The sequence below is a fragment of the Pseudonaja textilis genome, chromosome 12 (assembly GCF_049901715.1).
Source record: "Pseudonaja textilis isolate UNSWEBS1 chromosome 12, rPseTex1.2, whole genome shotgun sequence".
Taxonomy (NCBI): domain Eukaryota; kingdom Metazoa; phylum Chordata; class Lepidosauria; order Squamata; family Elapidae; genus Pseudonaja; species Pseudonaja textilis.
In genome coordinates, this window is record NC_142001.1 from 17,386,315 (window position 1) to 17,404,414 (window position 18,100).

The 18,100-nt window shown below is 43.6% G+C and overlaps 1 protein-coding gene across 1 annotated transcript in view; it reads left to right on the forward strand.

The window, feature by feature from the left end:
- The window catches only part of IL1RAPL2 (interleukin 1 receptor accessory protein like 2), a 321,249-nt gene that overhangs the window by 289,997 nt on the left and 13,152 nt on the right, over positions 1 to 18,100 (forward strand). Inside the window, exons 7-9 of the mRNA XM_087941140.1 lie at positions 10,691 to 10,820; positions 11,210 to 11,355; positions 17,797 to 17,940. Of these exons, the coding sequence (XP_087797266.1) occupies positions 10,691 to 10,820; positions 11,210 to 11,355; positions 17,797 to 17,940 (420 nt within the window). The remainder of the gene's footprint in view (positions 1 to 10,690; positions 10,821 to 11,209; positions 11,356 to 17,796; positions 17,941 to 18,100) is intronic.

An 18,100-nucleotide genomic window follows, 5' to 3' on the forward strand; every position in this document is an offset into this window, starting at 1 on the left:
TTGCATCCAACTTAGTGTTGTTAAGTAAGTGTGATAGCAATATTACCACGCTTGTCTCCTCCTTTTATTCTTCTGTGTGCATAAAAAGTATCCCCTAAAAACAACTGATTTTAATGAGGCCTATTTTGGCCACCGCATTCTGTGCCATGCCAGTTTATTTTGGCCAGGGCAACCTCATGGAACTTCAGAGAGAGCGTGGAAGGCTGAGTATCTGATAGTGTTATTTTGTTCTGCCTTTTCCTTACCTAGAATCTCCTCTGGATTATTTACATCCAGACCGCTGGCACCTCTCCAGAATTGGAGAATTTTCCCCAGCTCTGAAAGCGAATGGGAGACCTTTTATATACCCTCAACATGTTTCTTATTCTGCAGACTGCAATAATCAGAGCTACGAAAATTGGGCTGATGGATCGGGTAGATTAATCAATGGGGAATAAATGTTTGCTTGATTAACAGGTGCTCTCTACTTAACAGATATTTAATGCAGCTATTAAAAAACACGGGAAGCTGCTGGCACCGTCGCATAGATATTTTTCTTGAGGCAATGGGTATGTTGGGAAGCATCCAACCTGGCTGGGAGGAAGATTGAAGCACACAGTTAGCTTGGAGCCAGTACGCAATTGGAAAAAAAAGACTAAGGCTGATCTTCCCTAAGTTCCTTGGAACCTTATCTGTTTGTTTCCAAGAATAGGATAGGATAGGATGGGATAGGATGGGATGGGATGGGATGGAATGGAATAGAATAGAATAGAATAGAATAGAATAGAATAGAATAGAATAGAATAGAACGTGAAATGAGGAATGAGGAATGAGGAGAAGAGAGAAGAGAAGAGAAGAGAAGAGAAGAGAAGAGAAGAGAAGAGAAGAGAAGAGTTGGAAGGGACCTTGGAGGTCGTCTAGTCCAGCCCCCTGCTCAGGCAGGAAATTCTATACCATTTCAGACAAAAACTTTCAGTGTTGGAGCATTTATAACTTCTGGAGGCAAGGAGTTCCACTGGTTAACTCTTCTCACTGTCAGGAAGTTTCTCCTTAGTTCTAGGTTGCTTCTCTCTTTGATTAGCTTCCATCCGTTGCTTCTTGTCCTGCCTTCAGGTGCTTTGGAAAATAGCTTGACTCCCTCTCCTTTGTGGCAGCCCCTGAGATACTGGAAGGCTGCTATCATGTCACCCCTAGTCCTTCTTTTCATCAAACTAGACCTACCCAATTCCAGCAACCGTTCTTTGTATCTTTTAGCCTCCAGTCCCTTAATCCTCTTTGTTGCTCTTCTCTGCCCTCTTTCCAGAGTCTCCACATCTTTTTTACATTGTGGCGCCCAAAACTGGATACCGTATTCCAAGCGTGGCCTTACCAAGGGATTATAAAGTGGTATTAACACTCCAGGTGATCTTGATTCTATCCCTCTGTTAATGCAGCCTAGAACTGTGTTGGCTTTTTTGGCAGCTGCTGCACACGGCTGGCTCGTAATTAAATGGTTGTCCACTAGGACTCCGAGATCCCTCTCACACTATTGAGTGAGGAACTGCATATGCTGTACCGGTGATTTTTGTTTTTCTTGCTTAAGTGTAGAAATCAGACTCTTTTGTTGTTGTTGTTATGGGAAAACCTGACTGATTTTTTTTTTTGGTTACTTTTTGTTATGTTATGGGAGCTCACCCCTGTTGTGTGGCGCTTGGGTCTTGAACTTGGGGTTGTCAATGCTCCAGCTGACAAGCTCAGTGTCTTTAACCCCTGAGCCATCACACCCCTGAATTCCAAATAAATCCTGTCTAAATAAGTGGAGTATCTGTGTAGATTTGAGAGTTTGCCCAACCTGCTTCCCCCCAAGAGTCACAAAATTACCACCCATGGCTCCATCCTGGGGTTTGATTAGAAGTTACCTCTTGCATTCAGCTCTGCAGTCGCCGAGAAGAGATGCAATCCATAGGAATGGTGCTTTGCTTCAACGTGTTGGACTCAGAAGGTTTGTTCTGAGATTGCAAGGGCACCCTCTGGTGTTACGTATCTGCCCTTGCTTCCTACATGGAGAGGATCTTGTTTAGCAGAAGGCATAAAAGCAACAGCAACAGGCAAAGAGAAGCCATAGCACAACCAACCGACTGGTTCTAGTTTTAAGAGGAAGAGAAGGAGGAGGAGGAGAAAAGGAGGAGGAGGAGGAAGAAGAGGAGGAGGAGGAGGAGGAAAGGAGGAGGAGGAGGAGGAGGAAGAAGAGGAGGAGGAGGAGGAGGTGATAATGATGATGAAGAAGAAGAAGAAGAGAAGAGGAGGAAGAGGAGGAAGAAGAGGAGGAGGAGGAGGTGATGAAGAAGAAGAACAAGAACAAGAAGAAGAAGAAGAAGAAGGGAAGAAGAGGAGGAGGAAGAAGAGGAGGAGGAGGAGGAGGAGAAGGAGAACAAGGAGAAGAAGAACAAGGAGAAGAACAAGAACAGAAGAAGAGGAGGAGGAGGAAGAAGAGGAGAAGAAGAAGAAGAAGAAGAAGAAGAAGAAGAAGAAGAAGAAGAAGAAGAAGAAGAAGAAGAAGAAGAAGAAGAAGAAGAAGAAGAAGAAGAGTGCAATGGTTGAAAACCTTGATTGCAAAGTCAATCCTATATCGTCCTTGAAATCAAGGCCTTCATTCTATCCTCTATTGAGCGAAGTCAATCTTATATTGATTGGATATAGGATGACTTTGCAGGAGAGACAAATGAGATTTGATGATTTCTGAATGACAAATCTTTCCTTCAAAGTTCACCTGTCACTTTAATTTGATAATGAGGGTTCTGGTTTTTTGTTTGGGTTTGCTTGCCAGACTTTATGATTGTCATTTGAAGTCCTCCTTCGTAGCTAAAACACCAGTGTTGCCAACAAACCCATTTTGTCCAGGGTCATGTTTAACCTCTTTTCACGGGTACCTTAAAGGAGTTCCTGAGCCCAGAATCCCAAAAATGAACAGGAGAGTGAACGATCCCAGGACTTCAGCTGAGAATTCAATAGTCACCTTCTCCAGACCTTGGTGGAGAACATCTAGACCAGAGGTGGTATTCAGCCGGTTGTGACCAGTTCTGGAGAACCGGTAGCAGAAATTTTGAGTAGTTCAGAGAACCAGCTAATAGCACCTCTGACTGGCCCCACCCCCATCTATTCTTCGCCTCCCGGGTCCCAGCTGATTGGCTGGATCTTCTTTGGTTGTCTTGCACAGGAGAACGGAGCTGGAAAGCAGGTTGGGAGGGAATGGGGATTTTGCAGTATCCTTCCTCCGCCACACCCATCAGGCCACACCCACCAAGCCACACCCAGAGAACAGGTAGTAATTTTTTTTGAATCCCACCACTGATCTAGACTTCCTAACATCACCACACATGCATTGCAAAGCACAATGTAGCTCAAGGAGAAAAATGACACGACACACCCATGCAAACCAAAGCAGTTCTCCTGGCCAGAGAGAAGGATGACAAGTTAAGGCAAGCGTGTGCCACTTGTGGGGTCATCTGGCTAGTGAACATATTAAGCTAGCCTGGGAGATGTGCTGAGTCTCTGTCCTCCTCCACCCTTTCGTTAGCTGCACACTGTCCTTTCTCAAAGTCACGAGGCTGAGCCATTCTTCAGGTTCAAACCGCAAGTGCCCTGCACCTTCAGGTTGTCGGTAGGAGCAGCACTTGCCTATTCCTGGTGACCTTGAAAACATTGGTGACCAGCCAGGAGAGCAGAAAAGAGAATAAAATTTAATTCAAGCTGCTTAAAAATGCCACGAAACCAGCTCCAGGTAAACTTCAGTGCTCAAAGTCCCCCAAATTATTTTAGAAGCAGCCTTTGATGCCCTACTACACCATTATTTTTCTCATAAGCATTTTTTTTCCGGAGTTATAGAATATTGTAAAATGCAAAATACAAAATAAGTAAACAGAAGAGCAGTGAAGGTGGGGAGGGGAAAAGGAGAAGAGAAGTGAAGAAAGATAGGGCAGGGAAAAAGAAAGAAAAAGAAGCACTGACTTCCAACTCTAGCTGTGGCAATAAAATAAGGCGTGAACATCAAATCACAACTTTTTGCTTTTCCGTAATAGTGTAAGAACAAGCCATTTCGGTAAAGATCTCTCAGTCTAAACTGTAAAACCTTAAATCAAAGTTTCATTCTTTTCCACCCCAAGCACAAAGTTCAGAAACGGTTTCCACGTGAAAACAAAAGTACTTACATTCTTTTCTTTAATCAAAATAGTCAATTTTGCCATTTCAGCCAACTCCATCAACTTCTGCAGCCATTCGTCCAGGATAGGAATTGAAGTGTCCTTCCAATTGTGTGCATACAATACTCTCACTGCGGTCAACATGTAGAGTAACAAAGTTCCATTATTTTTTTCCTGTAGATCTTTTTCCACTAGGCCCCAAAGGAAAAGTTCTGGTTTCATTTTTGTCTTCATAAATATCCTACACCATTTTTAACTTTTGCGCATGTGGCATAAACACTTGCAGAGGGTTCAGCGTTAACCGGTAACTCTTGTTCAAAATCATTGTGGGACCACAATAATCATATCTAGAGGTATGGTCCAGTGGTGGGATTCAAACTTTTTTTACTACCGATTCGGTGGGCGTGGCTTGGTGGGCATGGCTGGTAGGCGTGGCAGGGGAAGGTTACTGCAAAATCCCATTCCCTCTCCACCCCGCTAACCTGCTTTCCAGCTCCGTTCTCCCGTGCAGGGAAACAAAAGAAGACCCAGCTGATCAGCTGGGACTCAATGGGAGGCAGAGAATAGATTAGGGTTATTCTATTCTATTCTATTCTATTCTATTCTATTCTATTCTATTCTATTCTATTCCTTATTCTATTTCCTCTATTCTTATTCTTATTCTACTCTATTCTACTCTACTCTACTCTACTCTACTCTACTCTGTTCTGTTCTGTTCTGTTCTATTCTATTCTATTCTATTCTATTCTATTCTATTCTATTCTATTCCTTATTCTATTTCCTCTATTCTTATTCTACTCTACTCTACTCTACTCTACTCTACTCTACTCTACTCTACTCTATTCATTCCTTATTCTATTTTATTCTATTCTATTCTATTCTATTCCTTATTTTATTTCCTCTATTCTATTCTATTCTATTCTATTCTATTCTATTCTATTCTATTCTATTCTATTCTTATTCTTATTCTTATTCTATTCTTATTCTACTCTACTCTACTCTACTCTACTCTACTCTACTCTACTCTACTCTACCCTACTCTACTCTACTCTATTCATTCCTTATTCTATTCTATTCTATTCTATTCTATTCTATTCTATTCTATTCTATTCTATTCTATTCTATCCTATTCTATTCTAAATACCTTAAAAACGTTGACTCTTGTCCAGGTGAAGCGTCTTTCTTGGCCCTCCACCAAGGCTGTTGGGCTTTGTCAGGGACAAAGGCAAGGCTGATCTGCAGTGGAGATGCCATCCACATCCCAAAGGCCCCCGATGCTTAATTAGATCAACCAGGAGAAGGAGAAGAGATTGAAAGGAAAGTAATTAAAAACGAGAGCGCTGGAGGACTTTTCTCTAATACACAATGCAATTAAACTGCCTCGGAAAGCCTGGACATTTTGACACTCCCGAAGCCTGGATGGAAAACTTTGGGAGTGGTGACTTGTTCAGTTTTCAAATTATCCTAATGGGATGCAGTGCTGTGTTGTGTTTGCGTTTGACTTCTTCTTCGTCTTGGTGGGATTCTAAGTGAAATGACTCTTTAGGATAGGGGTGTCAAACTCAAGGCCCGCGGGCCAGATCTGGCCCGTGGGGTGCTTAAATCTGGCCCGGCACCCTGTTTTTGCTGGCAGAGGGCTAGCAAAACGAACTAAAAAGAAAGCAAAAGGAAAAATGTTTCCCCTTTTGCATTTCAGTATGCAAGAAGGGACAGGAGAAAGGGGAAAAGGAAAGATGGGAAGGAAGAAGAAAGGAGAATGAAGAGGAAAGGAAAAAGAAAAGGAAAGAAGGAGGGAAGGAAGGAAAGGAAGAAAAGAAGGAGGGAGGGAGGAGGGAAGGAAGGAAAGGAGGGAAGGAAGGAAGGAAAGGAAGGAGGGGAGGGAGGGAGGAAGGAGGGAGGGAGGAGGGTGGAAGGAGGGAAGGAAGGAAAGCAGGGAATGAAGGAAAGGAAGGGAGGGAGGAGGGAATGAAGGAAAGAAAGGAAGGAGGGAGGGAGGAGGGAAGGGAGGGAGGAAAGGAAGTAAAGAAGGAGGAAGGGAGGAAGGAAGGAAGGAAGGAAGGGAGGGAGGGAGGGAGGGAGGAGGAAGGAAGGAAGGAAAGAATGGAAGGAATGAGGGGGGAAGGAAGGAAGGTGGGAAGGAAGGAGAGAAAGAGAGGGACGAGGGACGAGGGAAGGAAGGAAGGAAGGAAGGGGATTATAATGAAAGTGAGTCTCAGGGAACTCCTGCCTTAGCACTTGGCACCACAGGTACCCCCAACATGAGTGAAATTGAGCTGGCCACGCTCAACATGGCCACGCCCCTCCCCAGCCACCCAGGCACCCCTGGCCCTCCAAGGTCAAACACACAACCCTGATGTGGCCCTCCAGGAAATCGAGTTTGACCACCCCGCTTTAGGAAGTCTTCTTCTTTCCATGCATGAATGGCCAACACCAGCTGTGGTCCATCTCATCTGAAGGCATTCTACAACGGAGAGGAGAGTCATTCCACGCCACCCAACTGAAGCCATTGAATAAATGGCAAGGGATGGCAAGGGCATTCCTAGCCATGGCAGAGAAAGGTGGGGCTATTGGAGGCAGAAATTAGGGGGGGGTGTTCCTGGCTCTCCCTTTTCACAGAAAAGTCGACCCCTCACAGCTCCAACCTCAAACTGTCTACGGTGGACCTCCTCACCCCATTCCTAAGAGGTCCTTAAAGGGGGCGTGCATAAGCGCACCAGCGTGCCTACCATCCCTGTCTCGCTGTCCCTACTGGTCTGTATTTAGTCCCTTTGTTCTTGTTTATGTTCATACTTCTGCTTGGTATCTTGTACATGTTTGACAAACAAATAAAATGCAATAAAGAATTCTCTGTCGGATCCACCCCACCGGTACAGGTTTCAGCAGGTGGCAGCCTTGCCTGGATTCAGAAGCTAGGTAGACCTCAATTTTTCTCTTAGCAACTGTTTGAAGTTAAAAATGGCACTGCGGGAAAGAAAAGTGATTTATGACCGGTGGGTGCACTTATGACCGTTGCAGTCATGTGGTGAAAATGGACGTGGTCTGATGGAAATAGACATACCCACCCTGGCTATCCCAAATAGTCCCGCTACGTCAGGCATTCCGTCGGGGTTTCAAAGTCCCAAAGATGTCCCCGGGCCGAGAAGAGAAGCAACCTTGGCTCCAATCTACCTCAGCTCCAAAGTTATGCTTTACCCAACGACTGCAAGCATTAGTCATTAATCAGGAGATTCCATGCTCTCAGAACATCTTATCGCCTGGTTGACTCAGAAGGATGACCAGTTCAAATCGGCTGAGGGAAGAAAGGGAGGGAGGAAGGGAGGGAGGGAGGAAGGGGAGAGGGAGGGAGGAAAAGGAAGAAAGGAGAAGGAGGGAAGAAGGGAAGGAAAGAAGGGAGGAATGAAAGGAGGGAGGGAGGATGTAAGGAAGGAAATATGGGAAAGATGAAACTATTTTCCTCTTAAATTCAGCTCCGAATAGCAGTTTAAGGAAAGGCATTTGAGCCCCTGTGTGCAAGTTTGTCTTCTTAATATACAGGCAGAAGTGTGCCTGCTGTGCATGGGTTTTTACTTTGTGTGTGTGTGTGTGTGTGTGTGTGTGTGTATTTATATATATATATCAAAGTGAAAAACCCATGCATACATACATACATACACATACATATGTATATATATATATATATATGCAATATCTTCATATCTCTCTCTGTATGTGTTTGTTATTCCTTCTAACCATGAGAATCTCTTCAGGAAATTTGCTTAGCATTTATAGAAATTAGATGTCTCTCTGGAGTATTTTTCATTTCCTCTCGGTTATTTATTTATGTAGTTTCAAACAGAAATCTTGCTGGGTCATTGAATAGAAAACACGCAGAACCAGCTGTTCAACCAGTACTTACCGCACAGCAGGGCTGGCCCCGTAAAGGGCAGAAGCTGTTCATTCTGATTGACCAAAAAACTCTTATGAATAAGTTTTAAAAACCCTTCCGCGCATCTCGGCAAGTGCCGTTTCCTATTATTATTATTATTTTTTTTAAAAAAGAGAGAGATGTCACATGCTTATGTGCCTGAGACAGATTCTTATGGAAACGCGGAATGCCTTTGTTCCCTTGTAAATAGGCAATAGAAGTTCTCCATTTTTAAAAATAAAAAATAAAAAATAAATCCTATTCTTTCCGGGGAGATGAGTCTGCCTAAATGAGGTGAACCAGTTGCTTTCGTAGTACGGAGACAAGGATGTGTGTTTGTGTTTATTTTCATGGTCATGATGTACACTGAAAATGGTGTTTGATTTCGTTGTACGAGATGAAATGAGAATAAACTAAACTAAACTAGAAGAGAAGTAATCTTGGCTCTAATCAATCTCAGCTCCAAAATTATGCTTTACCCAATGATCATAGACATCAAAGAGGAGATGCCATGTTCTCAGAGTATCTTATGGCTGGGTTGACTCAGAAGTACGTCCAGTTCAAATCAGCAGTGGTGAGAAGAGGGAGGGAGGGAGGAAAAGGAAGGAAGGAGAATGAGGAAAGGAGGGAAGGAAAGGAGGGAGGGAAGGAGGAAGAGGGAGGAAAGGAGGGGGAAAGGAAGAAAGGAGAAGGAGGGAAGGAGGAATGAAGAGGGAGGGAGGGAGGGAAAGGAAGAAAGGAGAATGAAGGGAAAAAGGGAGGGAAGAAGGGAGGGAGGAAACAAGAAAAGGAGGAAGGATGAAAGAGGGAGGGAAGGAGGGGAAAAGAAGAAAGGTGAAGGAGAAAAAGAGTGAAGGAAAGAAGGGAAGGAGGGAAGGAGGAAGGAAAAGGGAGGGAAGGAGGGAGGAAAAGGAAAAAAGGAGAATGAGGAAAGGAGGGAGGGAGGTAAAGAGAGAGGAAGGAAAGATAACTCTGGGCCAAAAAGAGACTCTGGTCAATCTCAGCTCAGTATGTTTTGTATTAATTAGAGTCTTGTAACACTTTTTGGCTTTTTAATGGTGTGCCAGTGTGGTGACGCATTGCAGACGCGCTTAGAAGGGACGAGGCTTTCTTTCATACGTCACAATCACCATCTTGACTTAATCAAGAGTTCTTCCTGACCCGTGAGAAACTGTAATTCCTCAGTGACTTTTAATAAGGATTTGGAACTCTACTGTAAGGATTTGGGGTGGGGGTGGTGAATAACCTTTGTGGCTTTCGGGAGTTTCGGCTCCTCCTAGAAGGATCCCGGCTGAAATTCAACTGCGGATGGTGTAGGAGAGTTTGACCCTTTAGGAAAAGTAGATCAAAACTAAAAGAGAAGCAGAAACTCACCTCAGAAGCAGAAGCTCAACCCCCTCTCCCACCTTCGTTAATGGGCGGGCCATTAAATCCTGGGCCAGAGTATTCTACATGACAAAGGCCTCTACCCATCTCACCACCTGGTGTGGGAAAATTGCATCAGCCAGCACTCCGGTGAAGCCATGTGGTCCAGACAAAGCCTACAGAATTAGCTAAGACCCCCCCGCCCCTGGGAGTCTGACAGCCAATGGGATACATTTCTTGCACAGGAACAGGAAACACTAAGAGGGCGTATAACTAAGGGTCTCTCAGCATCTTGCCCCTCCTTCTTTTTCTATGCCGCCAGCCAAAACCTTTAAGATTTCTTATTAGTCAAAGCTGGCCCAGCTGACACATCAAGAAACCAAGACCAAGCCAGAATAAGCTATGCACAAAAATTGGAAATTGTCTACCAGTTTTGCACAGAGATGGATAAGCCTAACTAAATTACTAAAAAAATAATCAAGATAGCGATTACTGTAAAACATGGAATTGCTGGTATGAATGGTTAAAGAAAAGGCAATATTTGACAACTGGATAAGATATGAAATTATGGAAGACGTGCGTTTAATTATAAAATATTCCGTGAAATTAAAACATTAAAAGAACGAGGAAGGTACTGTAACAAGGTAGACCACGTCAATGTCAGGGGGATTTAAAAAAAATGGGTGTAACCATCGCTCAATACCTGCTGTAAAATGTATATATGTACATATATTTGTGGATCTTTGGTTGTTCGGGTTTTCTCCCGCGTAAGATTGGAAGTATCTAGGCGATGTTTCGATGAAGTCTCATTCATCATCTTCAGGCTTGTGTCTTCGGCTCTGTGCTTCTCAGAGTGAATATATATATTTTTTATATTTGTTTATATGTTTGTTTATATGTTTGTTTATATATTTGTATGTTTTTAAATGTTTTAAATGTATGAATCTTAAATAAACTTTATTTTATTCTAAAAAAACAAACAAAAAGAAACCAAGACCTTTTTAACTGGGATGTGTGCCCCACTACATCCACGTAATGAATTCACTTGCTACAACTTACTCTGTTTATTCCCGACCAGACAGTCCTTTGGGGCGCTCTCTCTCTCTCTCTCTCTTTCTCTCTCTCTCTCTCTCTCTCTCTCTCCTAGCGGAAAATACATTCCAAGCTGAAAATTTTCAGAAGTGAACTGACGGCTGTTGTGCTCTCTGGCCACTATAAACATCACTATCATTTTATTTTCCCCTCCTGTGTCGTTGCTTTCCAGGTCAACCCCTCAATGTGGTTTGCAAAGCGTTTTTTGGCTTCAGCGGCGAGTCGGGCCCCATGATCTACTGGACGCGAGGGGAAAAATTTATCGAAGAACTGGAAAGTCATGTTAAAGAAGGCGAAATCAGGTACAGAACGACGTTGCTCGCATTTCCTGAAAACCACAACAAAAACCCACCCGCCTTTTGGAAAAGCAAGACCTGGGTGATTGATGAGTCTCGAAGTACTGCTCTCAAAGTGCTTTCATCCGGTGGGGCGGGGGCTCAAATATTTTAGCAATGGGTTCTCTTCCCGGTTGCAGGGTGAGCATGGCCATGGTGGGCGTGGCCTAGTTGGCCTCCTGCACCATGCTGTGTGGGGTCTGTGCAGGAGACTGCCAGACTGCCATGCTGCCTCCTCCTCCTCCTCTTCCTCTGATTCCACTGCAGGAGGGCCTGGAGGCCAACAAGCCACAACAGTATCTCATCTATCTTTGGCCTGCTGACGAACCCTCCCGTGTTTTTCTGTTTTCTTTCAGGCTCCTCAAAGAGCACCTTGGAGAAAAAATTGTGGAGTTAACATTAATCTTTGACATTGTGAAAGAAGCAGACCTAGCCAATTACACATGCCATGTCGAAAACAGAAATGGGAAGAAACAGGCGAGCATCATTCTGAGAAAACGAGGTATTTTTCTTCCTTTTTTTTTTTTCTTTTCCCTCCTGTCTCCATCAACGTAGCTGCGAGTTCTGAAGAAATGAAGGAGGCTATTTTCCCATCCTGAAAATATATGTACTATATTCCTTCCGGAATTGAATGGGCCAAGAAATGAAATGCGGTGAAATCACTCTTGTTGTACCGATGGGGATTTTAGTTATTCTGCTGGTGTCTTATACTCAGTTTTCGAGAATTGGGGACCACGGTTCCTATTGTCACTCATCATTTGCAATGGTGGTTGAGGGTGCTGTCAGGAATGTTTAAAGTGAGGTATGAAAATGGTGCCTAAAATTCCCCTGGAGGCTCATAAAGACGTGGGGCCAAAAATGTGGAGCTTTGTTCGTTTCTATTTTGGGGTTGAGGAGAAATTGAAAGGACAAAGTGGGCAGCGGAAGTCTGGCATATGCCTAAGGTACTCCTTGGTTGATGTAGGAGACGAGGCAGAGCCTGTGGAGGGAGTCAAGAGAGAACTCAGCCTAGAATCACTACATGCTCACAACCTCTCCAAGTTCAACCCCTCTTGAATTCCATCGACTCTTATCTAGCACAAATTTTGTGTTGACAATTAGCTGACTAGGTTCTTCTGTACAGGCATGAGCAATAAATTGGTCAGCGTTCCAACTAGAGGTGGTATTCAGCAGGTTCTGGCCAGTTCTGGAGAACTGGTAGTGAGTAGTTTGGAGAACCGGCCAATCCCACCTCTGACTGGCCCCGCCCCCCTCTATTCTCTGCCTCCCATTGAGTCCCAGCTGATCAGCTGGGCCTTCTTGTGTTGCCCTGCACAGGAGAACGGAGCTGGAAAGCAGGTTAGTGGGGTGGGGAGGGAATGAGGATTTTGCAGTATCCTTCCCCTGCCCACGTCCACCAAGCCACACCCACAGAACCAGTAATAAAAAATGTTGAATCCCACCACCAAATCTTCGCCCCAACGGGTGACATCCTTCCAGTCACTCCCCTCCAGGTGCAGGGCAACATGTCCTTGACTCTCTGAGAAAGAATGTTGTTGAGTCTAATCTTCCACCTTTCCGTGAAATCCACCCTCCCAAATTCCCAGACACTAAATGTGGCAGCCTCGAAGCTTCTAATTAAAATATGGCTTCTAAAGCTGACAAAATCAGCTTAACTGGAACTTGGATAGAATCAAGAACACGTGACGTGTTAGCATCACTTTATAATGCCTTGGTAATGCCACACGTGGAATACTGCATCCTGTTTTAAAATGGTTTATCCATTCACACCTGCATTTTGAAAAGACTGGATTTTTTTTTTTTTAATTGGATGGTGTTGCAGAATGAAAATAATGGGTGTTGACTGGCTGGATCGAATAGTTGCTTCTGAAGGCTTTTCCTTCAGGAAAAGACAGTTTTTCCATCCTTCTGTGCTACGCTAGTTTTAATTGAATTCGCACAATATCCCAAGCCACGAAGTAGTTTGCTTTGGCATTATCCTAAGCCATAAAGTAGTTTGTTTTGGATGGGTTGACTTAGCTCGCTTGTTTTCTCTCAATCAATTATTGGCAGCCAGAGTTCAGTTATAAGATGAGTGGTGTTATGATTGATTGATTGAATGAATGAATGAATAAATGAATGAATGAATGAATGAATAAAATTGGAGAGTCTTCTCCAAGCTACTATTAAACAATGGTGCAGTGCAATGACGTGCAATATGCAAAACAAATCAATAAAGAGACATCGAAGTGGGGCCCGCTGCTTCCAAATTCCTCCTTCCTATTCAACTCAAAGGTTGGATATGTTCCTTCACAGCATAGATTTTCTTATTATTATTAACTTTCACAGGCTTTTGTTACTGGGTTTTTTTTTTCCCCCCCTTCTCTTTAACCAACCTGGTCAATTTATAAAAAATGATTTTTCTGCCACTTCCTATGCTGTCTGAACATGCTTTCTTTCTCGGAGAACACGCTGAGAGCAAAATCAGAGTCTCGTTGGGTGTTTTAGAGTTTGTTCAATCCATACGAGGAAATTGGTTTGGCTGTCGATAGACATGAAAGTAAGGAGGAGTGCTTGGAATTAACAACCTGTTTGCATGCAAACGCATGTCCCAGATGGAGTCCAGGAGTGGCATGAAAAGTAATTTATGGAGGGAAAATTTACAACGGAGATGGTGTGGCAGGGTACAATGGGATATTTAACTCTTGGCAGAGGTGGTATTCAGCAGGTTCTGACCAGTTCTGGAGAACCGGTAGTAGAAATTTTGAGTAGTTAGGAGAACCGGCCAATACCACCTCTGACTGGCCCCACCCCCATCTCTTCTCCGCCTCCCGAGTCCCAGCTGATTGGCTGGGTCTTCTTTTGTTGCCCTGCAGAGGAGAACGGAGCTGGAAAGCAGGTTAGTGGGGGTAGGGAGGGAATGGGGATTTTGCAGTATCCTTCCCCTGCCACGCCCACCAAGCCACACCCATACAACTGGTAGTAATTTTTTTTTTAATCCCACCACGGACTCTTTCCCTCCTCAACTCTTCTCCAAGCTGATTCTCTTTGCTCCCCTGCACAGTTCCAACTCAGATGTGATATACGGCCGGGCTCTTTGCAATAACAATAGAACTTAGACTTATATACCGCTTTATAGTGCTTTACAGCCCTCTTGAAGCGGTTTACAGAGTCAGCATAATGCCCCCAACAATCTGGGTCCTCATTTTACACTTCGGAAGGATGGAAGGATGAGTCAACCTTGAGCCTGGTGAGATTCGAACTGCCAAATTGCAGGCAGCCAATAGTCAGCAGAGGTTGCCTGCAATGCAGCACTCTAACCACTGCACCACCGAGGCTCTTTCGGCATGTTTTGCCTCTAATGCAGAAAAGGAAGGGGAGAGAAAGGTAGCATGGTGAACATCAACAGAAGATTAATCAACAAAACCTGTTGGAAGAAGAAGTACTGTCATTTGGTTCAAGGGTTTTCTGCTCCTGACCAACCAGATCTAATACTAATACCACTCTGTAAAGCACTGGTAAGACCACACCTAGAGTACTGCATCCAGTTTTGGTCACTGCACTATAAAAAAAGATGTTGAGACTCTAGAAAGAGTGCAGAGAAGAGCAACCAGGATGATGAGGGGACTGGAGACTAAAACATAGGATGAACGGTTGCAGGAACTGGGCATGTCTAGTCTAGGGAAGAGAAGGACCAGGGGAGACAGGATAGCAGTCTTCCAATATTTGAGGGGCTGCCACAGAAAGGAGGACGGGGTCAAGCTATTTTCTAAAGCCCCTGAAGGCCAGACAAGGAACAATGGATGGAAACTGAACAAGGAGAGATTCAACCTGGAAATAAGGAGAAACTTTCTGACAGTGAGAACAATCAACCAATGAAACAGAAGTTGTCTTTGGAAGTTGTGGGAGACATTCAAGAAGAGATTGGACTGCCATTGGTCAGAAATGGTGTAGGATCTCCTGCTTGGGCAGGGGGTTGGACTAGATAACCTACAAGGTCCCTTCCTACTCTGTTAATCTGACATCTTGCAGCTTGAAAGGACTGATGACACAAGGGATTTCTTTAATATTTACGGTGGAGAAGTGGGGTTTGTTTCCTGAAGATGGGTGGGCGTTGGGAGAAAGGACATTGCCTTATGAATCCTAAACATTGGAGGTTCAACACAGTGTCTGTTCTGTACTGTAAAGTATCGAAAGTATTAGTAGCTTAAAAAATCTTGATGGCCTACTCCTGCTATAGAAGCAGAGACACCCACCAGGTTCTAGGTTGTGATTAGAGAGAACCAGGGCTGGGCTGCTGGGGGTTTGCATGGGTTTCGGGAGAGCCCCTAGCTAAGATTCTGTGCAGTTTAGAGAACCCCCAAATCCCACTCCTGGGGAGGCCATTTTTCCCACCTAGAGGCTCGAGGAAAGCCTCAGGAGTCCGGGGAGGGCAAACCTCCCCCCCGCCATGGTGCAGGAGGCTGACTAGGCCACTCCCACCCTGGCCACACCCACCCAGCAACCGAGCCAAGAACCCATTGCTAAAATTTTTGAAGCCCACCCCTGGAGGGCTAGACAAAGAGACCCACATTCCGAATCGATGGACAATTTGTCACGAAAGACGTCTGATACACCTCCAAAGAGCAGGAGATTAAAGTCACACCTGCCGGAAACTTAACTGTGGCTTGTCTGACATCATCCAGGGATTCTGAGAAGCTTTAGATGAGAAAATAGGCACCGCATTGAATCTCCGTGTTCTTCTAAACTTCCCCCTTTATTGATCCAAAGGTGTACCTTATTCGTGACATTTGGAAGGAAAGAAGGCAGTGAACTCCCACCATTAATTGCAGAACCCAAAAAGCTTTCAAGAAGAAAAGTTAACCGTGAACTTCGACTGCGTGCAAAGCTGTGTAAAGTTCAGAGTGATGTCGATGATATATAGACTCATCCAAGTTGGAGAAGCGTTCTATTTCCCCTTTTTATTCTTAATGGTGTCTTGAGTTGGATGCCTTTCACATTGCTTATTTATCATGGCAATAAATATCTGGGCTGAGCTAGAGTATTAAATTAATATCGTTTTTCAAAGTCTCAAAGTGTTCTTGTGGTTTCTTTTTTTTTAATTGTCAAGTTTTTTTTATTTTATATTCTTTGTACATATCATTGCATGAATGGCATGATACCTGGGTATCATACATTTTAATACAAATGGACATAGTGTTATTAATCCCAGTTATTACATTTCATTATTTCATACTGTTTACACATATCTTATACTTCTGCCCTTTATTTTCCATTCCTCGCTTCTTATTCTTTTATAAATCTTGGTATATTACTCTATTACATACTGTTATTCCACTCTTATTTCTATCTCTATTTTATATTTCCCTCCAATATCTTTATAATTTTCAAAGATGTGTCTTTTTAATCGTACTTCCCTTATTTATGTCTTCCCCTCTATTTTGTTAAAGTTTCATCCATCTTTCTTTCATTGACCCATATCTCAATATACACTTCTAATAATAATCACAATTCTTTAAGCATTTTAAATACATCTATTCATACCAATCACCCAATCCATATATTTCTACTATTAGTACACATATTACCGTACTAAATACAAGGTAATTATCCAGCCCAATCCTCCCTCCTATTCTTTCATGAATCTTGGTATATTAATATATATAAACTGTTATTCCCCTCTTATTTCTATCTCTATTTTAAGTTTTTCCCCCCATATCTTTGTAATTTTCGAAAACGTGTCCTGTGGTTCTTTAATGAGTGGGTGAACTAGGAAGCAAGATTAAGAATGCCCCCTGGTTACGATGCAGGGTCTCAAATGATATGTCTGTCTGTTAATAAGGCTCTCCCATTGGCATTGAGTTATGGTTGTCATGAATCATATTGACTTTCCACAGTTGGGTGCCAGAAGCAAGAAGTGAGCTAAATCGGGGGGACGGGGTTGAGAACATTTTTATAATTCCCCTTTCTGTTCCACTGGGGAGTTTTGAAAAGCATTTCATGACACGTTCCCTTTGGTTCTACTCTAAAGGTAAAGGTTCCCCTTGCACATACATGTTAGTCGTTTCCAGCTCTAGGGGGCGGTGCTCATCTCCATTACAAAGCCAAAGAGCCAGCTCTGTCCGAAGACGTCTCCGTGGTCATGTGGCCAGCATGATTAAACGCCTTCAAAGATGCTTGGAACACTGTTAGCTTCCCACCAAGGTGGTCTCTATTTTTCTACTTGCATTTTTTTACGTTTTCGAACTGCTAGATTGGCAGAAGCTGGGACCGGTAACGGGAGCTCACTCCATCACATGACGCTAGGGATTCGAACTGCCAAACTGCCGACCTTTCTGATCGACGAGCTCAGAGTCTTAGCCACTGAGCCACCGCATCCCTACTATTGTAGAGTCCCTGGCTTTACTCTACTATTGGCAATTTTTCAACAGAGCATGAAAATAATTTGGGAGGGTGGTGAATGAGACCCCAGAAGACCCGAAGAAGCTTCTTGGATGAGATGCAAAATGTTTTGAAAGGGAGTAAACCAAGAAAAACCAGTTGCCGTTTGGGGGCAACCATGACTTGGATGATTGAGAATCTCCGTAGACCAAAGGTCTTCAAACTTGGCAAGTTTAAGACTTGTTGGACTTCAACTCCCAGAGTTCCTGAGCTAACATGACTGGAGGAGGAATTCTGGGAGTTGAAGTCCACAAGTCTTAAAGCTGTCAAGTTTGAAGACCCCTGCCGTAGATCTTCTTTTGAGTCAAGTTTGACTCTTGGTTAACTTTGTGGATATATTCATGGACTTCATCCTGGAGCAGTTGGCTATTGTCTTCTTCTAATATTTTCTTTTCAGCTTCCCAAGCTTTGAATTCCTTGGTAGTCTCATCCACATCTCAACCATCCCTGATCTTAACTTCTGGGGCCAGAAAAGACCAGCTAAATCATTCCATTTTTTAACCTATTTCTTGTCTTATTCTAGATCTGATCTCCAGAATTGAACTTGCTGGAGGTTTGGGAGCTATATTTCTCTTACTGGTTTTACTTGTAACCATCTATAAGTGCTACAATATAGAGCTGATGCTATGTTACAGACAGATGTTTGGAGGAGATGAAGCCATGGATGGTGAGTAGACTTTTAAATGGCTGATCAAATGTCCATGATATGGATCAGCCACTGAAAGTATTATCCGAAATAAGAGAAACGGATGTCAATTGACAGAGCTAGAGAAGGACTATCACTCTTCAGATCCTGCGGAAATGCAATATCAGCACCTACCAGTTTG